Source organism: Thamnophis sirtalis, unplaced genomic scaffold, assembly GCF_051295495.1.
Source record: "Thamnophis sirtalis isolate CommonGarterSnake01/CBP01778 unplaced genomic scaffold, rThaSir2_p1.2 scaffold_4, whole genome shotgun sequence".
Taxonomy (NCBI): domain Eukaryota; kingdom Metazoa; phylum Chordata; class Lepidosauria; order Squamata; family Natricidae; genus Thamnophis; species Thamnophis sirtalis.
The window spans coordinates 104,008,797-104,035,486 of record NW_028261384.1 but is presented as its reverse complement, the minus strand read 5'-3'; the positions used below and the strand labels follow the sequence as shown (position 1 = coordinate 104,035,486).

Sequence of the window (26,690 nt, the reverse complement as noted above, 5' to 3'; positions counted from 1 at the left end):
TCCCTGAAGGGGGTGTTTCTGGGGCGGAGTGGGGGGGGGGGACGTGAAAGATGGCTAGGGTTCTTCCTTCCAAAGATGGCCAGGGTTCATCTTGCCAGGATCGTGGCTGAAAGCCTCTGAACATGAGCAGAACAAAAAAGTAGTTGCACTATAACTGTCACCTGTCTGAACTTAAGAGATCTGTGTATTGTCAGTATGTGGATGGGACTTGAGGAGATATTGTCCTATCAGAGAGCAATGCAACACAACCCCAGTCCAGTTCCTGATCTTAACTGTGGTCTCCTGTATTATTTTCTTCTGCCAATCTTTGGTGAAGAGCATCTGCTGAAAGATATTTCTTCCATAGTCCAAGCCAACCCACATCTCCAGCTCTCTAAACTCATGTGTATCATTTGCATCCCACAATTCCACAAATGCAAGCATCTTTGGGCATTTTACAGGCAAAATAAACTGCCATTTCAACAATGCTTTGACAGCCACTATATCTTTCTATAAGAGAGGGGATTATAACATTTGGCAATCTAGTTTTGCTTTTAAGTCACTCAAGTAAAAAGGGCATTAATCGTCTGATCCAGTTAAGCTGCTGCTTGAAGAAATGCTTCAGTTCCGTTATTTATTCAGTTTTATTCCCTTAAGCATTATAGTTGGATACAATGTAAAATTATTTGGAGGGGGGGGGAATTCAGCCATTTTTAGAGTAAAATAATATTTTGGAGAAAAAAAACTGTTTTGGTCCACAAAGCCGGTAAGATGTCTTCTAAAACATAATAATAATTTTTCCCGTATTAAAGGAACATCTCTAGATCAGAACTTCAAATGAACAATCTAATATTTGCGCAAATATTTATATCCTCAAACTTATGACTGTAGGGCTAAGGGCCACTTACAGAGGAAGATTGGCTAGGAGTCTTTAACTTTTTCTCCATTTAATTTTCCTGGCCAACATTATTTTCCTAGTCTGTTTCCCTGAATCTCATATTCCAATTTTAAACGTGGATAGGTATTTGATGCTAGATGTGTAAAATTCTTAGATGGCCTTTTGCTGGGCAGAATGCATGAGAATAGGAGAAGCTTAAGCATTTATGGAGAGGGGGAAATGAGGTGTAATAGGGGTCAAACAGTTGCTCAGGAATACAATGAGATGGGATTTGTAGAGTAGGCAGGTTAAGTAACCTGTTTAAGCATCTGATCCTCCTCACAAGAGGATCATGCCATATTTCTCTTATGTATTTAAAAAATTTTTTTGAAATAGAGAGAAGACTGGGCTTAAGAGAAAAGAATGAATTGGTAGTAAGAACTGTAGGCCCTGTTTAGTGGTTCTTCAGTTGTCCTTGATTGCAACCCTTTGATTAGCTACTGTCTGAAGTTACAACAGCACTAAAAAAGATGACTTGAACTGGTCCTCATATTTACAACTATTGCAGCTTCCCCCGTGATCAAAATTCTGATACTTGGCAACCAGCACATATTTACAATGGCTAAAGTGTCCCAGACTGGTGTGATCTTCCCAAGAAGCAGCTGCCAAGAAGCAAAGTCATTGGGGAAAGTGGATCCACTTAATGACTGTGTGAATCACTTAACAACTGCAAGGGTTCACATTAATAAGCATGGCAAAAGGGATCATGACTCAACCACCTTGCTTAGCTATGGAAATTCTGTTCCCAATTGTAGATGTAAGTTGAGGACTACAACTTACATATATGAATATTATAAATGGATTATACAGAAATCTGCCATTGATTATGTTCTATGTTTTTTTTAAAATATAATTTTATACATCTTTGTTGTTTTTATTTGTATTTTGTTTATTGAGTTGGGGGTTATCTTAATTATTGTGAGTCACCCAGATTCACATGTGTAAGATGGGTTGCTACTTAAATTGAATTAATAAATAATAATAAATAAATGACTATGAAAATTAAATGTGGGGGCTTTTTTATGCTTTACACTGTTGCTTATTCATACTGAGCTTCTGAATGCAAATTGCTCTGAATGTTGCCAACAGAAAATTGGCCCAAATATGGTACTACAAACTGAATAATGGGTATATCTTCTGCTATGCTGGAGTGATTCTTGTCAATTACTGTTTATTCCTTTTTGTTATTCTGTTTTTATTTTACCCCCCAAATAGTATAAAAAAGTACAAATTCAAAATTTCAAAAAATTGTCTTTCAATAAACAACAGGAAACAGAAAAAAAACACAAAACAAGACATAAAAAGTGCATTAAAAAAACCTAACACAGAAGCACATTATCCACACTAATTAAATACTGATTAATATACTACAACAATATTAGTTTGCCACTCATGTGAAACAGCCCCCCTCCCCCCATATTTTTTAATATTTGCGAAGACAGAAGGACTTGGAGGAATGTTGTCCATGGGGTCGTGATGGGTCAGACACAACTTCGCAACTAACAACAACAAATCTATTTGAAAATTATTAGCCTGTTACCTATATACTACTTTAATGACCAAGTAGTTAACAAGAACAACAACAATAATAAAAAATAAGATTAAAGTTTCAAAACCCTCTGATATTGAAACTGTTATTTTAATCAACTCATAGAAAATATACCATCGCCAAGTCATCCCAAAAGATAACAATGATTTGTCCTGGATCAAATATCCATGTTTGTTTCTTGTGACCATTCCTTATCTATTGTTGTCTGGTTAAATATCATAGGACCAATCTCCAAAGTCTGTCTACCTTCCAAAAAAGCTCCAGATGAAATTGTTTTCCAGTTAAAAGTTATAAATCCATTCCCCAATTTCCTTCAGACTTCTTAAGGAAAGCAAATTTATTGCTTCCTCACTCAATTATTGTTTATTTCTTTATCACAGTTGAGGAAATTATGACTTGCCACAATGCATGAACCATGGATCAAGCGTCACGTACTGCTTTGGGGCATGGAACAAGGATTATTAGTATCACAACAACTGGCCATTAGAGATATGAAAATATCTCACTCAGAACTGAATTAATTTTTCAAAATTCCCTTTGCTTTAACTATAAAATGCATTTTAATTATAATTATGTCGTGTCACATTATGCTCATTTTTTGCTGTATTTTTCACTTTTCATAGAGTTCTCTTTGTTCTTTCTTTAACAATTTATGTATCACCATCACTAATATTTTTGTGCTTTTCCCTTTTTTTTTTTTTTTGATAATCAATTAAAAAAAATATATGAAAATGTCCAACTCTAGATTAAATTAGTTTTTCAAAACTTGCCTTGGCTTTAACTATAAAATGCATTATAACTATTTCTCAGCTTAAAACGTCTTAAGGAATCACATTCACATTTTCTCCCACCATCTACTTCCAAAGTGTATTAGTTTCTTGCTTGCCAGCAGGGGTCCCAGGAGTATGCAGTGAGCCAGGATCCCAAGCTCAATCTAATTTCTTTGCAAATCAAGCCAGTTTCTCCCTGGAGGAAACACTATCAGCAAAAGATCAGATGAATTGAAGGAGACCGATCCTGCTGAGACATTAACTTTTTCCTGTTAACCCTTTGGAGTCACATGTGTATTCTAGAACCTTTATAGTATATTTAATTTAATCCTAGAGTATTTGGTAGGTCTGTTAAAAGTAGGGAGAAACCTGAACGACACATCTAGCATTAGCTAGGAAGTGCACTACGACTTCTACCTATCTGATTATCTTTTATTTTATTCTCTTACTTCGAAGTTCCTTCTCATTTATCCTGTTCCTTTATAAATCAGCTAGAAATATAGAATAAACAGCAGCCTGGGAGATCATCAGTAGAAAAAAATTGTCTCACATTTATTATTTGTTCCCCTACTTCATGTTTCTCCTTGCCTGAAGGGAGTGTTTTTCTTCCTCTCTTACCTCATATTCTTAACTCTCCAAATCACCTGCATTTTGCCAATTTCAGATTTAAAAATTGGACTCTTGTTTGTTCCTTACTTGGATGCTCTGCCCTTATCCAGTACAATCTAATCAGTTCTGTTTATTTTATCTTACAGTAATGTAGGCATTTTTATTATGCTACAAAGTATGTCATTGTTATCATTATGGCTCATCTCACAGTCAGCCAGATGTTCAGACTGGATTTGGCATTTTGTTCATTTATTGAGTCCTTCCCAAGGACCTGGAATAGACAGATCTGAATGTTTGATGAAACTACAAATATCATTGCAGGATGCAAGCGGTTCCAGGTAAAGCTGCCTTTTGCAATTGATGGTGAATTTGTTAATGCTGGTGGTGTTCAAATGGTGCTCCAGTTGTTTTGGGATTGTACCCAAGATACCTATTACTATTGGTTCTACCTTAGCTTTCATTTGCCACAGTCGTTCTATTTCTATTTTCATATCTTTGTATTTTTCTATCTTCTCCAGTTCCTTCTCTTCTGCTGTTTCCAGGTACTGTCACATTCACTATCCATTTATCATTATCATATTCTAAATTGAGGACTGGCATTAAAAAGCAAGGCAATGGATGCATTGTTATTTTGAATATAGTACATTAAAGGAATAGACTTCAGAAAATTTGAGTAATGACTCAGAATCCCTATTCTAAATGGACCAGTTTGTTAAAGAAAAGGATTTGTGAAAGAGAAGGGGAAGATGAATGGCATTCTAGAAAGCTTCTAGATTGCATCAAAGATATCAATTCATAATGAGACAAAATAGATATCAATAACATGACTTAAGATTATCGGCAAGATCACCCAATCAAGTTCTGTTGTTCGGACTTAAGAGGTGTTTAGTGACATGGCTTTTTAAATTATGATTTTAAAATTGTGGGAGTGGGGAGGAGAGAACCAATTTAAAAACACACATCTGGAAACCTCCATGCTTAAAAAGCATTTGCTATGTGAGAGAGAGGCAACTCCCTGCTCACATAATCCCCCTCTCTCCCCCCCTCTCTAAAAAGGAGAGGATGAATGGACTATCTGAAAAAGACTGAAGTAAAAGGTCTTTGCTAAGATTGTTATTACTCTAAACACTTTTCTAATTGAGATTCTTAAATTATGATTATAGGATGATGATGATCTTAAGACACAATATGTTTGGACATATTTTAAGGGTACCTTCTATCCTGCCCACAATAGTTTCTATCAACAGCCCCACTGCTGTTTGTAGATCAGGGCAACATAGGCATGTGTTATAAGCCACAATGACTTCAATGCATAAGGATGCAATAATGGCAATTTGTTTTGCATCATTTGACTAACAATGTTATGGTACCCTTGATGATACTGTTCTCTTATCCCCACCCTGATCTTGCCTGATAAATTCCCTCTGAGAGACAGTGCACTTTAAGAGAACTACGTTACTTATTCCCAAATTAAATGTAGCCACACTGATTATGGGTTCAGGGACTAGAGGCAGGCTTAGAAAATTAATTTTAATTCTGGTGTCACATCCCCCTTGGTTTTGAATGTTTATATATTTTCTTCTGTTGTCTTTATTATATTGCAAGCGTACCTGGAAAAGCCTCGGCTTGGAAAACATTTAGTGAAGTAATAACAGTCATTATCTCTAGATCAGGTTTGAAGCTCCAAGCCATATGTCTTGGGGAAAAAAAACTCAATAAAGTGCCCTCTTTCACAAATACCCAAATATACACTTCAAATGTAGTCCAGTGAATAAGAAGCACAAATCCATCTAATGGTGCCACGGAGACTGACTTCTTTTACGTAACTGACTTCTTTTTTATGCTCAGATGATTCCCTAAAAACAGACCTGAATGGCAAGATACTGATATAGAGTTCCACTATCAAAGTATTACCTGGCTGGTCATGCTTGACATTTTTCTAAAAAGTCTTTTGAAGAGAACTTATGGGGGAAGTCATTTCAATCTATTTTCCTGCACTCTCTTAGGTGCAAAGGATATGAAAGTTTGTGCATGATATATCTGTACTGATGAAAGATTAGTTTGAGATTGCTGTGAGATTTTTGTGTGTTGCATTTTTCTTTTATTCCCAATTTTGGTTTTCCTTGTTTCAGCTAAAGAAGAACAAAAAAAAAAAGAATAGAAAAACATTTGTGTTCTGAGTTTTCTTATCATTTTTCAGCTTTGTTTGAGTCTGTAATTTTGATTAGGTTCAGACAAGCTTATTACATTTCTTATTCTTCATGCGTCCCAAAATATTCCTGCTGGATTTATTTGTTGCAACAAGCCATGTCTCTGCAAAGTGGCGCATTGATTTCACTCTTGCTGGATTCATCCATTATACCAAACCATAATGTGATGTTTTGGTTTGGGTATAGCATGATGTTTGAAGATAGGCACTGTATTTGAGAACCAAGGCATATGTTCCAAGCCAGGGGTCTCCAACCTTGGCAATTTTAAGACTTGTGGACTTTAACTCTGGGAATTCTGGGAGTTGCAGTCCACAAGTTTTAAAGTTGCCAAGGTTGGAGACATCTGTTCCAAACTATGTTAACTCATTCTGCAAATCAGAATTAAGACTAACTAGAGCTTGGCACAATCTGGAACTCAGCTTCTGTTTCTGTGCTAATGAAGTCAAGGAAACGAAATAAATTACTTTATTGATTAACCACATTTTCTTTGCAATCTTGTAACTGTTTCCATAAGCTAAAGATTTTAAAATTGAATCTTACTTCCATTATTGTCCTTAATGTGTGGTGGAGTAAAATGGCAAGTTGTCAATAATATATATGGCGTGCGTGCGTGTGTGTGTGTGTGTGTATTAGTTCCGATGAATTTAGTAAATAAATTTCATTAGAAAAACCTTCTATTTTATGAATTCTGAACTTTGAGGTATACTGCACTGTGATAGAGTTATTGTTGTTAGTCACAAAGTTGTATCCGACCCATTGCGACCCCATGGACAATGCTCCTCCAGGCCTTCTTATCTTCTACCATTCTCTGGAGTTCATCTAAGCTCACGCCTACTGCTTCAGTGACTCCATTCAGCCACCTCATTCTCTCTCATCCCCTTCTTCTTTTGCCCTCAATTGTTCTCAGAATTAGGCTCTTCTCCAGGAGTGTAATGGAGAGCCAGTCCTAAAAAGACTCTGCTAGGAATAGAAAGCATTTTCAAATCTGAGAAGATTGGTTTTGGGGAAAAAAGCACTGCTGGCAGATATTAAAATTGCAAGTGCCCATGTAGGAAAAAAACAGATTATGAATTACAACTCTTAAGTCATACAAACTGTTAGGAGTTGAAAGAAGCACGTAATCTACTTAGGAAACAAATCTAGTAACCATTGCCCACATTGAAAATTGGTCTGTAATTAGAATGGCTTGTTATAGTTGATATTATGTTTTGCAATGTGTTAGGCAGTTTTTCAAATTTGACAACTTTAAGAGAAGTGGACTTCAACTCCAGAATTCCCAAGCCAGCATGCTTCAATTCTGGGAGTTTAAGACCACATCTCTTAAGGTTTCCAAGTTTGAAAAACACTGTTTTACTTGTAAAGGCACCTCCTATGCAGAGAATAATTTACTAATCTAATCTAATCTGGTAGTCACTGGAGCATGATTGGCTATGACAACAGCATTTAAAAGTGGAAAATGCAGAAACATTTTGCACTGTAGAAGGATTTCTTTTCAGAATTCTAAGTAACCAAATATGCTGCTGAATGAATCTAAAAAAACATATGTTTTCCAAAATAATTGGCTGTGAAAGGCAGAGACATCTTAGAATGAATGAGAACATATTATTGTATGAATATATTACTGTACTATTAGCTTTTCTAATCTTCCTGAAAAATGGGGGCAATTATTGTTTAAATTCAGGATTACCTCATTACCTTTTGGATAAGTACAATACTGTCCAAGACACACAGTTTTAGGCATTTGATTTTTTTACTTCTAATTCATATTAACATACAACTCTGTGTTGTCATTGAGCATGGTGTTCTTTGCTAGAATGTGGGTGTTTGTCTGTTGTTCCCTTATATCTTCCCTATTCCCCCCCCCAAGACATACTGATTCCTCTATTTTGTTTCCAAGGGGATATTTAGTTCATAATCCCATTGGTGCTCATCTGCTGAGTTTGCAACAGCAGGGATTAATGAGGCTTTTCAAGGAGTGAGTTATAAATCTGCATCAAGCATTCTATGGAAGGAATTGTCAAAACAAATGGGATCTAACCATGACCGGATGTTAACATTTTGCATTTGGTTGTCAAATTCATGATAGATAAGCAGGTCTTGATGGAATGATACAATTTGTTATTTCCTCCTGCAGACTCAGATGCACTTGTCATTAGACAAGTTCAAGAGGAACTTATAATGAAGTCCTAGATCAGATGACTCTCTTGTGTATTTTGGAAATACATAAACTGAGCAATCAAGTAATGACAATAAATCTATTTTTCCCCAAGAAAGTTATCAGTGATTAAAATAGATGGTTTGAGAAACACATAGGTATACCAATAGTCTTTGGCCAATTTTACAAATCCAATATGTCTGGAGGGCAGAGTGTTAGCGAAGGCTGCTCTAAGATATACACACAATATACTCAAGGTCTTAGCCATATATTCTCTTAAAGATTCTGCTCCCTTGGCAGTACAGAATATAAAGATATTGTATTGCTTTCACTAGGATATAAAGATATAGTCTTGCTTTGACTAGGATGGAGCCTTGCAGGGGAAAAGAATTTAACCAATTGGATGGAATTTGACAGGAGTTGCAGGACCCTGGAGAGCTCTGTACATTCTTGCTTCAACTAGCTTTAAGACTGACTTCTTTTATTGTTAGACTTCTATGCCATACATCTTGCTAAGGCGACTGGACTTTTGCCCCTTCTTCAACTGCCAATCGGCAAAGGATGAGTGTTCTTAAAAGAGTCAGCCTCTGCCTGTGGCCTAGGACTTCTTTTCTGCCTGCTGGCAAACATTTGTGACTACTAAATATGAGATCCTGAGCTTAAAAAGAATGGAAACTTTAGTGAGGACTGGGCAAACTTTTAGTGGCTGGGAATTGCTTGTAACATTTTTGGGGAAAGTGGGCACACAGCTGATGGCGTCCATGCAAAATCGGTGGAGTTTGGATTCCCATTTTCTTTTTCATTTTGGAGGAGAGTTCAGGGGTGTTTTTAACTTTATTTTCAGTACACTCCATAGTTGTTGTTTTTGTCAAAATGAGAGGACACTGTTAGTTTCTTAATTATTGTGTTCAGAGGAGAGCTAAAAATACACTAAACCAGAATTCACAGGTTGTCCTTCTCTGACTTAAGGAAGTCTGATTGAAATCATGCTGTCTTATATTGATTCCAGCTCAAAGGTTTTAAGCAGTATTCAGCTGACTAGCTATAGATATATATGTTTGTGTTATGGAAAGAGACATTCAGAAAAGGAAGTTCCATGGCAAAAATGGACAGAGGAATATAAATACCTACTTTTCTTATTTTTTTTTCTAGGAAGCCAGCAGTGTGTATCATTGATTTTAGTCTTCTTTTTAAAAAAATCAAACTGTAAAATCTCAGCCATTTTTCTGGGCATTTGTCAAGTTTGACACTCAAGCAAAAAGACAAAAAAAGCATTTTATCTTTGTTTTAGAGGAAAGAAATGCAAAAAAAGTTTGACTTGATAGAGGAAAGAAAGAATTGTTGTGGCCATGAACTCAGACTGGCAACTAATTTCCCAAGAAATTCAGATTGGTTACTTTGGGTAGATTAATGCTGTTACTTGCAAATGGGGGAAAAAACGACAGTTACATATTTATTGGTGAGTAATCTTAGGTGAGACTTTTAAAATGGATAATTCAACCTGCCACTTATAAGGACTTGATACTTAGATTGTGCAATTGTAGCAGTTGCTAGAAACTAAGGACTGGAATTTATTGGAGAGATCTGATGAAAGAACAAGACCATTATTTCCTGTTGTTAAAGACTTCAGTGCAGAAATGGAGATCAGAGAGTTGCTCTGTAGCCTGGAAATTCCCAGATAAAGAGAGAAACAAGACAAGAAAATTGATAGTTGCTGTGGAAGAACTCCCGAGTTGTCCTTTCTGCCAAATCTTTGTCTATATATCTCTAAAATCATCAAGGTACATTCCAAGAGTCCAGATTGGGAGAAAGAATAAAACTATGAAAATTTACTCCCATCTCCACCAATAGCAAGGGTTTTAAAAAAGCATTTTCTGTCAGCTGATTTGAAACAGAAAAAAAAATCACAATGAATCCACAATGAAGTTAATACATGCTTATTTGCAGAGCAAATATAAAACAAGCTAGCAAAATTCGTGCATGGGAGATGAAGCACAGAGTAACATACTTTAATGTTATAAAAGAAAAAGGGCAACTTACAGTGGAACATTTGCTGCTGGGAAGACACTGAGGCCACTGATGTTCTTACCTTATCAGCCAGCTGTAACAAAACAATTGCAAAGATATACGAGGGTAAAATAAATACAACAAATCACTATCCTTAAAAGCAGAATTCAAAGATTGCTTTGAGCCAAGCTCAATTCTACGTGGTTCTATAGCAGAAACAGACAAATGATTTGTCATTGTTTGAAGGTTTTTTAAAATAAAAAAAATCCAAATCTAGAATATCCTAGTGGTCTCTTATCTAAGCACTAGTCCAAGTGGACCCTGTTTTTCTTTGGATCAACTGAATTTGGCTACTTTTGTTTGCTGCCATTTGATCCAATATGTTGCATCATACATTCTCATGCATATGTATTTCCATCATATCTCAATCAGCATCCAATTTTCAGTTTGAGAAGAATACAATATTGATTTTTAGAAGTGGGCAAGGGTGCTTCAGATTCAGCAGTTCTCGTCAGTTCCTTAAAACATCCTGCATCATTTCCTGTCCTATCATGGTTGCTACCCAGACCCAGGAACATACATTTCATGTTCAAGAAATGTTACAGAGGTAGCAACAGAGTGCAACCATTCCTCATGTTCTTTCCAGATCAGCACTGAGCAATTTCATAGGCCAATGATGGTGAGATGCCCTACTATTTTTGTGACATGCCAGGGTTCACCATCACTGTCCTAGGCATTCTCATTCACATGCAAATCCATTCTGTATTTCTGTAAAACAGCCCATAATTCATGCCTATTTACTTTATTAAGCTACATCAATAAGGATATAATAAACTCTATTTTGTGCATACATACGGTACATTTCTCAAAGCAAAACGGGATCTCGGTACCCTTTATTCAGCCTTATTGCATTTCCTAAATTTTGCTTCTTCTTACTCCCTTTCACTCGGAATACTACCAAACATCTTCCCAAGCCTACTTGACAAGCTAATTCATCTACAGTTTCTGCATTCACTCTTGATACCTTTTCATTGCTTTCTATTCTTCCAGTCTTCAGGATATCTTCATGAATATGCTAAAGAAATTGTCCACTCCATAAGCAAACCTATTTATATTTTAATATTTTTTAGTTATGCTGCCTATATTTGCATCCTTGCCATTTTTAGCCTCCCCACAGCATTTATTACTTCATTTTCATCATTTTTTCTTAACATTTATGGCATTTATTTTAGTTCCACTCTTTGCTATACTACTACTATTACCATATAGATCTCTAAAATACTCCTTCCAGCATTCCCTTACTTATTTCAGTCTAAGTTATTTTCTATTTTTAATTCTACCTTCTCTGCTGGAGGCTATTTCTTAGCATCTTAAATGTGCACCAATTCAAGGCTATTCTCCATCATGCTTTCTCTTTGTTATTGTGATCTTTCATTCCAAAAGGTTAATGTGGTTTCCTCCATTATAAGCTATTTGAGGAAAGAACAAAATAATGGATCTCAGATTGAGCCATTAGCTTTAGCGTTGTTTACAACTGGATATGAAGTTGATCCAAGATTTCATAGTCCTGGAAATGAGAACCAGGGACCCTTCCAGGTGTGTCTATTCTACAACTCCTGGCATCCCTCACGTAGTGGCTCTTTTGAGACTATATCTAGAACAGGGGTCCCCAACCTTTTGGACTTCAGGGACCACTAAATTCATAATTTTAAATCCCGTGGACAACTAAATGATCTGCCTAGTGACTGACTGGGTGGGTGTGGCTAGATGGTCATGTGATTGAGTAGGCAAGGCCAACTCGATGTCACTCACATCGAGGGACACCTTGCCAGCCTCTACTTGCCACTCCTCATCTGCCAGCCTGGGCTCCTTAGAACCCCAACAGGAAGCAGTTGTTGGAGCTAAGCAGCCACCACGAGAAAGAGTTGGCAAAATAGCTGGCTCAATTCAAATTGGATCTGACCGAGAAGGAGGCTTGCCAGAAGCACCTCACCGAGGACTACAAGCATAGGCTTTCCAAGCAGAGGGAAGACCTGTGCGAGTGCAAGGCCAGGTACCGGCGCCTGGAGGCTCAGTGGGCTGAGATGGTCAGCCAGTTCCAGATCATGATACAGGCCCACTGGAACAAGGCCCTCTGGTTCTTTGCCGCCAGCGGCACTTCCCTCCAGCCTTCATCCAAGCACTGCACCAGGAGGCTGAAGCAGATCCCAAGTCGGAATCTCTTCCCCCCACAAAAAGACCCCAAAGGGGGAGACTCTCTGCAGCAACACAAATGTTCATTGCACATATCTGGCCCGGGGCTTGAGGTAGTTTCAGGACCCCTGATTTAGTACAAAGTGCAAATAATTTTTCTGCGAACCTCCAAAATTTTCTCATGGATCACCAATGGTCCACGGGCCACCAGCAGGTGACTGCTGATTTAGAAAGTCATGATTCTTCATTTCTTTTTTGATCCCTGGATGATGCTGGCCTTTGCTACTAGAGGGTAAAGGACGGGTGATAAAATGCACAAGAATCTCCATTCTGCTCAGTCCAGACATATATACCTCTAGTGGCATTTGTGTCTCTTCTGTCAAATGTGATGTGGTAAGAAAGTTCAGTGAGCCTGAAGTGTAACAACTTTTTTTTTCATGAATGATATGAAGGTAAACTTTCCCTTGAGGTGAGCCTGACTCCACATACCCTTTTTGGACAACTCTTGCAGATTTACAGAGAAATAAACATTTATGTAAAAAGAAAATAATAATGAAAGAAATAGGGACATTATTGGTCACGTAAAGAAGTAATATCAAACAGTAAGGATGTTCAAAGAGAATTACTGGACACGCTATAGGCAATGGGATTCTCTGTTATTTAGATACTATAACCACTCCTTAGTAAAGGAAGCAAGTAAAGTTCCATGGTTGTATTAGAGAGTTGATTTAGTTGTGTTGCTGTAGAATGATCATATATTTTTGAGGTGTTAAGGGAACAAAGGCAGTTGCCATTTTCGGCTTTTTTGAAGAATGCATAGCCTTGAAGCATATGTGATTGGTGACCCAGACTATTCAAAAATAAATTATCCCTGATGCTACTTTTTGATTATTGATACTCACTTTTCTTACTTGCAATCAGAAATATGCTGCTCTTGAGTGAATCTGTAGTTTGATCTTCCCACTAACTCACAGTGGTATGTAGATTTTTTTACATACCACTGCCATTCCCCTTTGTATCTTAACCTGCTGTTTTGCTTAGGTCTCACTATTAATGCAAGAACAGAAGTTGTAAGATATGATTCTGTTTTGGCACAGTTTTCATGATATCAGAGCCAACCAAACTGATGTTTCTGCTTTTCTCTGAAAAGTAAACTTTTCTCTGAAAAGAGCTTTGATGTTGTTAATTATTTCTGATTATGCTGTGGCATCACAAACCAAGTTAACCAACTAATGCCTGAGGCAGCAGAGGCATCACTTCACAAATTCAATGAGTATATGTACAGTGGGTTCATTTCATTTATTAATTTTCTACACATACTTGATATGGAACTCCAGGACTACACCTTTCCCTAGTAGTCCAGACAAATCTTTAAAGCTACTTTTTAAAAATACATTTACTAATGAAGTTGTGATTATTTTTAGTGGAAAAAGGAGAAAACTCACACAGGCTATTAATATTAAGTTGCTGGAATTTTTAAAACTGGAGAATAAATAAATATAGTTTTAAAAAAGTCTGTCTATGTGTGTGTGTGTACATACATAGATAAAATATCAATTACACATCAAGTTTAACATCAACATCAATACTATAGTATAAAAACAAAAACTAATATCCCACCTTCTTATCACAATCGGGTTGTTAGACAGAACCATACTAAACATACCTGGAGGATATCAGATTGTTGAGGATTGTTGAGCTTGTCTTGAAAGGAAAAATGCTATAGGTTTTTCTTGTTTTCATTTCAAGGGGATTCCTCATTAAGTCACTTAGTTTGAATGACTAGACAAACCTCTTTCTGTTGAGGATGATAAACTGAGTGGGACTACATCCCATCTCTCTATCCCTAATCATGGCCAGATAATTCAGTCTATTTTATAAAGAGGAAAAAGTGAAAAGCAGAAATGAAGGAGCAGAAAGGGTAGGGAGGGAAGGAAGGAAGGAATAAATGAAAGGGAAGGAAGAAAACAATTAGCCTCCAAACACTAAATCAGAACCGTAAATCTCAACCTTATGTTTGTTTGACTCGGAAGTATATCCCATCGTGTTCAATGAGGGTGATTCCCAGGTAAGCGTGCGTGGGATTGCCGCGAAAGAATACAGTATTTCCAGTGATATCACCCTCCCCCCCCTCCCCAGCGGAAGGCGCTTGCTTGGCGAGCGGCGGGTCTGTTTTGACCGATTGGAGGCGCGACTCCCGAGGGCAGGGAGAGCGAGAAAGGTCGAGTAGAGGCTGCGTGGCCAGCGCTCTCCGCCCGGCGTAGAACAAAAGGGGGAGGGCCATACCCGGGAGGGGGGGGCTGCCTATTCTTCCACGCACACAGCGCGCAAGTACAGCCACCGCCGCGAAGCGCATGAGCGAGGCGCGCCCCACGAGACGAGAAGCCCAGCGAGAGTTGGCAGCGGCCGGGCGCCACCCAAAGTGACACGGAGGAAGGGGGCCCCAAGCAAGCGAGCGCGGACCGTCGCTCCTCCTACGGGTAACATTGCAGTGGGATTGGGGCGGGTGTTCAGGCAAGCGAGGCTGCCAGGCGGCGGCCGCGGCGAAGCGCTCCGAGCGCTGACCAGGCCGGACTTGGCCTGGGTGAGGGGAGGGGTGCGCTCGCGCATCTTCTGGCGCCCTTGGACCTCCTTCTCCCTCGGACTTCGCTTTTGCGTGAACTACAAAGGGAACCCGCCTCCTTCTGGCTAGACCACTTTCCTGATGCCTTGCCTAGCGTAGCGAGGGACACTTAATTTGTTAAACTGGGAAAGGAGAGAAGAGAGGATGTTCGTGGCGGTGGGAAAAATCTCTGCTTCGCTTTAGAGATGCTATACTTGCCGCGGATCGTATTTTCTGCTTTGGCCGGGAAGCTCCTTTTGTCATGTAGAGGCGAGGGGCTACTTGGGAATCTTGCTTCCTTGGTAAAGCGAAAGACTACAACCGCCGCCGCCTCCTCCTCCTCGGTGCTTCCGGGTGTCCTGATGCGCTTTTAGGGCGCACTCTCCAGTCCAGCTGGGCGAGCAGAGTCCGCGCTCTGGTTCAGATAAACGTTCTCCTTTCCGGGATGATGGGAACTCTGAAACAAAACGGGTCCCGGGCGAGGGCTGCAAACATCCGGGCAACCACTAAACGGCACCAAACAGAGATAAATATTTGCTTCTTTGCTGCCTTCCGTGGTTATCCCGGTTTCTGCAATGCAAAACCAAGGCTATACTGAAATCAGCATTTAATTTGATAATAAGTATGTGCTGTTTGTTTTATGTCATATCTATTATGGTTTTTTGCCCACTGTCCGGGAAATGGTCTCTGCACCTGCTCATATGTATTATTTCATCATGACTTAGAATGGTGTTCCTCATCTTCAACAGTTTTAGATGTGGGTACTTCATGTCCTAAAATTCTCCATACAGCATGCTTGGGTCTTTGCATGCTGGCTGGGGAATTTAGGGAATTGAAGTCCACACATCTTAAAATTGCTGAGATTAAGAAACACTTATTTAGGGAAAAGCCTTGAAGTTCTGGAAAGATAAAAGTTATGCCTTTGAACAAAGATAACATTTATAATTTTCTGCATTTTCTCATCCAGGTTGGATTATAGCTCCCATCATTCCCAGCCAGGCAACCTGGCTATTGTTCAGCATATATACCTAAATTGAGGAAAATGTGTTTCATTGAAAACATTTTAACCAATTAAACTGCAATAAACAAACTGGCAAAGAAAGGATATATATATATAATATCTCCTTGTTGAAGTTTGCATTGATTGCTTTTGTGCAGTTTGATTATAGATTCATTCCAAACTGGTTTGCACAAAACACTGGATTACATTTCCTTCCTCTCCCTCCTTCTTTATTTCCTTCCTTCCTTCCTTCCTTTCTATGCTACTTGACTCCCAGCAACTCTATTTCTGAAACTGGTTGAATTTATAAGTTCCCCGTTCATAAAACAGTGTGAAAATTCACCCCAATTTTACACATTTGGCAAATTCTGCCAGTAGGCCTTTAATTGATCTGGTTAAACCTGTCATACAAACACTGCTCTTATATACCCACATTGCCACTCCAAACATAATAAAATTAGAGAGAAAACCATGCTTTCACATAGCACTCCTTAATAATGGTATGGACTAACTCATCAGCTTCTAGCAGAGTGAATCCCTGCGTAACGGAGTGAGTTCCCATTACTTGTCCAGCTTCTGTCAACGTAGCAGTTCGAAAGCATGTAAAAATGCAAGAAAAAATAGGAACCACCTTTGGTGGGAAGGTAAGAACGTTCCATGCACCTTCGGCGTTTAGTCATGCTGGCCCATGATCACGGAAACATCTTTGAACAGCACTGGCTCTTTGGCTTTGAAACAGAGATGAGCACCGCCTCCTAGAATCAGGAACAACTACCACATACTTGGATACTTGAGAGACCGCCTTCTGCCAATTACCTCCCTGCGACCAATAAGATCTCATAGATTAGGCCTCCTCCGTATTCCATCGGCCAGCCAGTGCCGGCTGGCAACTACAAGGAGGAGGGCCTTCTCAGTAGTAGCCCCGACCCTTTGGAACGAGCTCCCCGTGGAGATTCGTACCCTCTCCACCGTCCAGGCCTTCCGCACAGCCCTTAAGAACTGGCTAGCCCGTCAGGCCTGGGGACAAGGATAGCCGCCCCTCCCGAATGATGAATGTATGTTGCTTACTATTTTATTATATGTCTCTATGTCAATGTTTGTATTCCCCCTCCCTGATTTTATGTGAGCCACCCTGAGTCCCCTCAGGGAAAAGGGCGGCCTACAAATATTAATAAAATCTCAAAATCTCAAATCTCACATATGTGCGAGGGGAACCTTTACCTAATGTAGTGCTCTTGGCTGAACCTGAATTATCTGCCATGAGTATTAAGTAAACTATAAGATGCCACAAGGAGCGTGTGGGGTGTGTGGCAAATCTACCTTAATTTCGTGAATGTGACCGCAAGTGTACAGGAGTGACCATAACCAAAACTGAGTTGTAAGTAGCTATTTTGGGTGGTGGCAGTGTCCGTCATAATTTTGAATGTTAACTTCATGTCATAAGCAAATAATCATAAGTCAGGGACTACCACTGAAGGGGGCAGTGTATGGATATGATAAAAGGATGGATAGTTTTCCAGATCAGAAAGATACAGTAAGGTACAGAGGATGATACTGGTGGAAATTAGGTGTGCTGTTTTTCCTTTTTTTCTGTTCCTGCTTGTTCTTCCCTTTCTGATGGTTAGTTTAATAGCTTGTCTCTCTAAATAGCTTGCTATTGCCCATTTATCTTCTCATTTTCTCAATTTTGTTTGGTTTAAAACTAACTTTGTTTAGAAGCTCAAGCTGCCTAGACTCATCTTGAGAAGATGGGCACCATAGAAGTTTAATAGTATATTATGCTTGGTGTTCTACCTCCATCTTTTCTCTCATAAAGGCAACACTTTTGGGGAGTTGAACTTCTCTCTCTCTCTCAATCAGAGACAGTCTTACTCCTGTTTCTAACTGTTCAACTCTCAAAAAGTGTTGCCTTTATGAAAGAAAAGATGGAAGTAGAGCACCAAGCATATTGTCATAGTATCATTCCCAGCTCTCCTCATTGCCTTTCTCAGGGGCCAATTTTATTTTTTCCGATCTGATCCTTAAATAGAGCATGAGACTAACAGTCTAGATTGGAGATGGGGAATATTGGCCCAAGAGTGTTGGGTTATCTTATGGCATTTTGGGCTTTTCTGTGGGGGCTTCCTCATTTTGGAATGCTCCCTCCCCCACCTGAAATGTGTAAATTGGTATAAATTGCATCTTTTTTTAATGTCTCTTGAAATGTCCCTTATCCAGGGCACCCTTGGATAAATGGTTCTTTTTGCCATACTAAATGATTTCCAATTTTTTATTTATGTATACAATAATGTATGCTTGCAAGATTTCTTGGCCACCCTCCCTGAACCAATCTCTCTAAATTGCAGAGTATGGTAATCCGAAGCATTTCTGTCCTGCCAATATATATTGGATGGACATTTTCCAACCGATGCAGATAGTCTCAGAGGTAGCAAGGTCTCAAACTGTAAAAGACCCTTCAGTGGTGGCCGGCACTTTGAATTGGGCTGGTAGTTGCTGAAATTAAATATTGTTTAATTTGTTGTGTACCAACACAGCAAGACAATGAAGGTATCAAAGCTGCATCTGTAAACCCATTAAAGAAGGCATAAGTAAATAGTGTTGTACACATCATTTGAGTTGTACTTGCATCTGAGTCACACTGCTTCAAAGCTTTGCTTAACTGTCCTGCTTGTGCATTGCTTTTTTTTCCTGCTTATAGTACAACATTTGAAGGGAAAGTGTGATTGCGTTATTTTGCTAAGCTATGGATTAGTTAACCAGGGATTTCTGGATAAGTTGCAACTGGCCAAATTCACGAAGCTGTAAACCTGCAAAGCATAATTGCTAACTGGTTTCAACACACAACAAAGCAGGAGTCCCCAACCCCCTGTGGGACTGTGCACCCATGTGGCATGTCAGCAACTGGGCTGCGCAAACAAGCGAAGCCTCATCCTCGGGATGCAGGCAGCATGCTCTCTCCGGTCTGTGAAAAATACCTTTCTCTATGGAACGTGTCCCTGGTGCCCAAAAGGTTGGGGGGGGGGGGGGAGGGTCGAGGAAGGCTGCACAAAGTCTTGAAAGGAGAATTGTTTCTGAGGTCAAGGGTTACATTTTTTTGTTTTTACGCTGGGCTGTGTGTGTCTGTGTGTATTTAAGGGCTGTAAGGAGTATTGGTAACACAGGCTTGTTCTAAGGAGAGCATAGATCTGATCTTAAGTCCTTTTTTTAAAAAACAGCTTGTGGTTTAGTAAATTAAATCTTCAGCTAATTAAAAGCTTAACTGCTTCTTTTTTAAAGAAAGCTTTTAATTGTGTCATTTCATTTTTGCATTTTTCAATTTTGGGACGGATTAGGTAAAATAGATGAGGTAGATTGCATTGGTACCCTGGTTAATTGGAGCATAAGAAGCAGGCTTCTCCCAAGTCAGCCTATTAGCTCATCCTGTCCCTTACTTCTTACTCAGTTGGCTGCAGCTTTCTACAGTCAGAAGCGGAGGTCATTCATTTAATAGGCTATCTAGTTTTTAATGAGATGGCCAGGAAGACCTTCTGCCTGCAAGGCATGTGTGTTACTGTTAGTCCCTCATCTAATGTTCTTGTTGCTTGCAATTTCATTTCAGCCAATGCTTTACAAAGAGGTCGTGTCGTTTGCAGTAACCTGTAACAATGCCCCCAAATCTTAGCTGCCAAAATCCAGGATGACCAGTAGATGGCAGCAGAGATCTTTTTGATAGAATTTGTGGGATAGCTTGAGTCTTAAACCTCAGATCTGGTAGCTATAGTATTAATAAAAAACAGCATGGAAATGATGTTGGAAATTATGTGTGTCAAACTCAGGACCTTTTAAAATTAGAACTCTCCATCATGATGGAAAGAGTGAGGCTACAAAATTCCTGGATGTCTAGTTCTCTCTCTCTCTCTCTCTCTCTCTCTCTCTCTCTCTCTCTCTCTCTCTCCCACCCTCCCTCCCTCCCTCCCCTCCCCCCTCTCTTTCCCTCCCTCCCTCCCCCTCCCTCCTTCCTCCTTCCATCCACATGTATGTATGTATGTATGTATGTATGTATTCATACACCTACCTACCTACCTACCTACCTACCTACCTACCTACCTACCTACCTACCTACCTACCTACCTATCTATCTATCTATCTATCTATCTATCTATCTAAATGGCTTTGTTTGTGTGTATGTGTGTTCCAGCTTGGAACGCCTCGAGCAACTTCAACCAAACTTGGTACACAGATGACTTACTCTCTGAAAAAAAATACTGTAGGGGTATGACACCCCTAACACACACACACCTCTGGGTGTGTGTTCTGTTATGATACAGCCTGTTGTGCCTTCAAATGGTTTCTAAAGTACAGCACAGTGGAGTTGCCATGGTACTCCACAAGGGGGCTCCCTCTGGTAAAGGGGAAAATCCAACATTAGAAATTACGTTTGGTCTAGACATATTCCCCTTATAATTAAATACCTGGATAATGCCAGGTTATCAGATAGTATATTATAAATTTGACTCTGGTGGCCATGAATGTCTACGTAAGTGTGGGCTATTATATACATATTTGATTGTCTGAAATTAAATTTGCAGTCACTTTTTTCTGTAGCAATGTGCCTGATTGAGTTGTTTGATCAAGATATATGTTGAGTATTTTACATATTCCAGGAAGGGGGTTCCATGGACCCTGTGATGGAATGAAATTAAAATTTACATAGGAATAATTTCCCCAAAGGTCTTCCCATGGTCATCCTGAATTGCAATGAGCTTTTCTCCCTTCCCGTATCTGGAGAGCTTGGATTATTGACCCAAAACATGGCTGTTTCCATCCTTGTTTCCACAAACCCTTCACACCATCCTTAGGTAGATGTATGTGCTAGTCGTTCCCGACTCTAGGGGGCGGTGCTCATCTCCATTTCAAAGCCAAAGAGCCAGCGCTGTCCGAAGACATCTCCGTGGTCATGTGGCCAGTATGACTAAATGCCAAAGGTGCACAGAACACTGTTACCTTCCCACCAAGGGTGGTTCCTATTTTTCTACTTTCATTTTTACAAGTTTTTGAACTGCTAGGTTGGCAGAAGCTGGGACAAGTAACGGGAACTCACTCCATTATGCAGCGTTAGGAATTCGAACCTCCGAACTGCCGACCTTGAGGTGAAATAAATAAATGGAAGAAGGGATTGTAGAAAGCAAACCCTCCATACCTCTATTTTTCACACAGGATGATGAATATTAGAAGATACAGTTTAGCGACTGATGACGGAGGAACTTTGCCTAAAACTGCTGCATTTGCAGCAACTATAAGAAGAACTGCTTATTTTAAGAATGCTGGAACTTTTTTTCCCCCCTGTGCAACATCCTACTTTTCAGAATAGGATCAAGCTAGGATGATACTATCTGAGCATGGGGTGGAATCTGGATGAGTTGTCTGGGCTTTGAAGTTACTTGAATGAGGTGCCACTGGGAATTCCACGGTTCAACGTTTCAATGGAAAGATGAAAAACATTATTGACAGCAGTGCACTCCTTCCATATGGTTGCAAATAAATAAGTCTAAAACCTACGTGGATATATTCATAAAGTCACTAGAGATCAAGTTTGAATCAAAAGAAATTTTAAGAAGATCTGCCTATCTCAAGCAGAATATGTTAGTAGGGATAGCAAGTATCATACTCAGCTTCAAAACCTTGTTAACGCAACAGTAAAAAGATAATGCAGGTAGTCTTGACTTATGATTAGTTGCTTGGCAACCAGTTGAGGTTATGACAGATCCCCTCCCCTTGCAGAGGGCTCAGCTTTGAGGATCCAATGTTGGGATCCTGCCACGATCATGTGACCACATTTTGGTGCTCAGCAAAGAGCCCCATATTTATCCTAGGGCAGGGGTTTCCAACCTTGGCAACTTGAACCCCAGCTGGGGAATTCTGGGAGTTGAAGTCCTCCAGGCTTCGAGTTACCAAGGTTGGAGATCCTTGCCCTAGGGTCATGAGATCATGGTTTATAACATTTTTGCCAGAAACCAGCATTTATTTCTGATTTCTGGAAAAAAACATCCCACAATAAACAATGGAGTCATTTAATGACCAAGATGTTTGCTTTAGGACTGTCACGACTTAAGTCAGCATTTGCTAGGTTCAGTTAGGGTTGTAACTATGTGTATTGCTGGAAATTTAACTATAGGTAGTCCTCATTTAGCAACCACAACTGGGATCGATAACTTGGTTGTTAAATGAAGTGGTTGCTAAGTGAAACCGTAACCATGTTTATGATTTTACTTCAGTTTTCCTTTGTTTTACAGACAGGCAAAGGTCATTTTTTTTTCCATTTTATTAAGCATTTATAGGCCGCCCTTTTCCCTGAGGGGACTCAGGGCGGCTTACAATAATAGGGGAGGGGAGTGCGGAACAAAACGCAAAAAGAAAATGTGAATAGAAATAATTAGCAATAAAAAAACCCAACATTCATTCAACATTCGGGAGGGGCGAGAGTAAAGTCTTATCCCCAGGCCTGACGGGATAGCCAGATCTTGAGGGCTGTGCGGAAGGCCTGGACGGTGGTGAGGGTACGGATCTCCACGGGGAGATTGTTCCATAGCGTCGGAGCTGCAACTGAGAAGGCTCTCCTCCGCGTAGTCGCCAGTCGGCACTGACTGGCGGATGGAATTCGGAGGAGGCCTACTCTATGCGATCTGATGCTCATGAATGTGAGCATTGATTGCAAAGATACTTTTTCATCACCTGTGACTGGTCTATAAACTGGGTGGTTGCTAAGCAAAATTACCATACGAAAATCACCCTTCCTGACTCGGCACCCTCCCAATGTGTGGGGGAATAAATCACAATAAGGTTAAGGAAGACCAGATTACATGAAAATGTTCTCTCATGGAGTAAATGTGGACTTATCTGAAATCCCCGATGCTCTAGGAATTATACACTGTATGACTCTAGGAGAGAAAATTCAGAGAAACACACTTAAGTTATTGAACTTTCCTTTATAAGTTGCTTAACAATTACCTGATAAATATCTTAGGTTGACAGTCAGTGCTACTGTTGTTGTCTCATCACAAGATAGTCATCAGGGCAATGACTCATGGACAAGAGTGCAGCACAACAGTATTATTGTTATTCAACTTCTGTTCACAACTGCCACACTTTACAAGTCCAGCGGTGGTGCATACAGCATTCTAAACTGAAAACCAGGGTAAACAGAATTTAATTACTGCGTTCCCATAAGCATGCTATAGCCAAACCAAAGGAATTATGACTCACAATGAAATTCCCACACTATGTTAATATGGCGAGTGGCCAACAACCTGATGAATCATAGACTACCCAATCCCATTTTCACATAGTTTACAGTAGTGTGTTGTAACTGATGAGAAGGCTGAGACATGAAAACAAATGTGCAGAACTTTCTTTCTTCACTTCATAAACTTCTGCACAGCATGTGGTTTCCTTAAAGCTTTGGCCAATTATCTCAAATGGATTTAACCAGCTGTAGGAAGGACACGGTGGCTCGGTAGCTAAGACGCTGAGCTTGTCAATCAGAAAGGTCGGCAGTTCAGTGATTTGAATCCCTAGCACTGCGTAACGGAGTGAGCTCTCATTACTTGTCCCAGTTTCTGTCAACCTAGCAGTTCGAAAACATGTAAAAATGCAAGTAGAAAAATAGGAACCACCCTTGGTGGGAAGGTAACAGGGTTCCATGCACCTTTGGCATTTAGTCATGCCAGCCACACGATCACAGAGACAACTTTGGACAGCGCTGGATCTTTGGCTTTGAAATGGAGATGAGCACCATCCCCTAGAGTCAGGAACGACTAGCACATACCTTTTTAGGAAGGAGTAGAGATTTCTTTTTCTTCTCCAACGACTCTGGTAAGCACTCATGACACCCCACCCTGTGCTCTATAGTGACATGGGTGAAGAACACCCTGTTGAATAAGTAATATTAAATAGATGGTGGGGGGGGGGAATGGTTCGTCAAGATGGTGAGGATCACTAGTCAATCCAGGAGCACGGCTGGCACAGCAGTTCTTTCATACTATGCAAAAGGGACAGCTCAATATCCTTTGAGTTGCAGCTATTTCTAGGTGAACAGATAAGAAACTGAATCTTGAAGACAAGGACTTAAGAAACAAGTATTTATATGGGCTTGCTTCTGCGGGGGGGGGGGGCGGTCCTTATCCAGAGATAGATTATTATCCAAGGTTTTTCAACACCCCTTTTATAGTCCGGAACACCCTCATGTCAACATTTTAATGAAATGTCATGAATTTGGATAGCATTTTCCAGTATAACATGGTGCCTTAACACTTGCAGAAGATCAAGAGCCATTATTTTATACTCCCCTCTCCCAAATCCTATCTCCCTCCCAAATGGACTGATTTTTCCTATCAGAGAAAGTTAATGGACAAAACTTTTAAATATTCCCCTACCTGCACCCCCAAAATAGTTAAATAATTGGTCCTGCTTATTCCAGTCAGATCATTACAGGACTAGTGGTTATATGCCAGGCTACATGCCAGGAGACTTGTGAATTCTAGTCCCACCGTGAGCATGAAAGCCAGGTAGGTAACCTTGGGTCAGTCAATCTCTCTCAGACCAACTCATCTAACAGGGTTGTTGTGGGAAAAATAGGAAGAGGAATGAATATTAGATCTGCTTGCTATCTTGAGTTATTTATATAAATAAAGGGAAATATATATTAATTCATATCCAAAGCCACAGAATTAAAAAGACAGCCAGCCTCTAAGTGCAATAAGTCATTTATTTCTGTACAAAATGGTTTGCAAGTGACAATGGCTGACTTTAGTTAAGATGGTAAATAAAAATGAAGCCAATCACATTGTGGCTTAACGTAGTTGGTATACTCAGTCTGAGATAGCTTTAAATCCAGCAGATCTTATTTCCACGTAGCTGGGTGTGCAATGAATGGAGCCTATTTATTAGATAGTATGTCTATTGCAACTTGCTTTTCTTTCATCAGATTGTTCAGTAAATATATACCGAGAGTGAGAAATGTCTTTTGGATAAGTAGATGATGCTTAATTTACCAAATTGCAGGGGTCCCACATTGAAAAGGAAACTATTTCCCCCCTCAATGATAAAAAGTGCAGTTTTGGGAAAGGGTGCTTATGCTAACTGAGGAACACAGCTTGATCAATAACAGCTGCACATGTTTAGTGCAGAGCAAAACATTGCCTGCCAATGTACCTTGTCTAAGATTTGTGGACTACCCTGATTTCCAATTTGGCTAGAGGAAAACTGGAATATTTCATTGTTTTATTTTAAATTAACAGCATTTTTTTTTACTAAACCATACATTGAAATGAACTCTGCTATGTTTTGTTGTACAAGCCAATCCATGAAGGGGGCTTGTTGGGGCAGCCCTCGAAGAGCATTCGGAGACTCCAGCTCGTCCAGAATGCAGCCACGCGAGCAATTGTGGGTGCACCTCGGTACACCCACGTTACACCTATCCTCCGCGAGCTGCACTGGTTACCGATTGGTCTCCGGATACGCTTCAAGGTGCTAGTCGTCACTTATAAAGCCCTTCATGGTATTGGACCTGGGTACTTGAGAGACTGCCTGCTGCCAATTACCTCCCAAAGATCCATTAGATCACACAGATTAAGCCTCCTCCGGGTTCCGTCTACTAGCCAATGCCATCTGGCTACCACCTGGGGGAGGGCCTTCTCTGTGGCAGCTCCGGCCCTTTGGAACGAGCTCCCCACAGAGATTCGGACACTCACCTCTCTCCAGGCCTTCCGAAAAGCCGTTAAAACCTGGCTGTGTCGGCAGGTCTGGGGTCGATGAATTCCCTTCCCCTCTCGAATCGTGTGGCTGTTGGTTGTTTTAAATTCCCTGTACTTTTTGTTGTAGTTCTTGTGTTTCCCTCCCCCTCCTTGGGTTTGTGCGCCGCCCTGAGTCCCCCCGGGAATAGGGTGGCATATAAATAAAATGAACCTTGAACCTTGAACCTTGTTATGAAATTGATAATACTAGATGAGGAATAGAAAGATTGTGATGGGTAGGAGTGCAGAGGGAGACTTTTAGTACTTCTCAAACTCAGCAGCTTTAAGAAGCTGAATTCTGGGAGCTGAAAGCCAGACATATTAAAGTTGCTCAGGGTTGAGAGCTACCGCTTAAGATGAAAGCCTCATTGGGCCAGGATTCCTTTTCATGATAGGAGTGAGATTCTCCTGGAAAGGTCATGAAATTACATGTTTGCATTAAGTTGCAGGTGTGGAACCTATTTACTGTATTTACTGTATACTGAATTCAGATGGATTTACCCATTTTTAATGCAGATCTTTGTCTCCACAATTAAGTGAGTGTCTTCTGATCACTTCCATCCTTTCTTTCAGTTTGGATCAATTTATCTTTTTTCTACCAACCATTATTCATAATTGCTTCAAACATCAGAGGCAATGAAGCCATACAATAACCAAATTAGAGATAATTCTCTCTGTAATTGACTTTAGAAAGCACGTATTTTAACATACTTTCAAACTGTCAAAAAAAAAACCCCACAGTGTTGTTTTTTTCTTTGATTCTAGGCATTCTGTTGGTGTGGAAATTATAGCTGTTGAAGGTGGATTAAACACGTGGATCTGTAGGTAGTGAGCAAGAAACATACCATGCCCGTCCTATCTGAAGATTCAGGTAATAGAATTTCTGCTATCTTAATAATGATGACATTC

At 39.9% G+C, this 26,690-nt stretch overlaps 1 protein-coding gene and 1 long non-coding RNA gene across 3 annotated transcripts in view; one reads left to right on the top strand and one right to left on the bottom strand.

Annotated features, from left to right (window-relative positions):
• Positions 1-5,377: 5,377 nt before the first annotated feature.
• Positions 5,378-14,616, bottom strand: LOC148046013 (uncharacterized). Its single transcript, XR_015696445.1, has 3 exons — positions 14,076-14,616; positions 10,250-10,310; positions 5,378-5,976 (listed from the first exon to the last, which is right to left on the bottom strand). It is a non-coding gene; the product is annotated as an uncharacterized LOC148046013 (long non-coding RNA).
• A 160-nt stretch (positions 14,617-14,776) lies between these two features.
• Positions 14,777-26,690, top strand: part of MPP3 (MAGUK p55 scaffold protein 3) — an 85,936-nt gene continuing 74,022 nt past the window's right edge. For both annotated transcript variants that reach the window (XM_014052992.2, XM_087713635.1), the window contains exons 1-2: positions 14,777-14,889; positions 26,547-26,652. In XM_014052992.2, the coding sequence (XP_013908467.2) occupies positions 26,628-26,652 (25 nt within the window). In that variant the 5' untranslated portion in view covers positions 14,777-14,889; positions 26,547-26,627. The remainder of the gene's footprint in view (positions 14,890-26,546; positions 26,653-26,690) is intronic.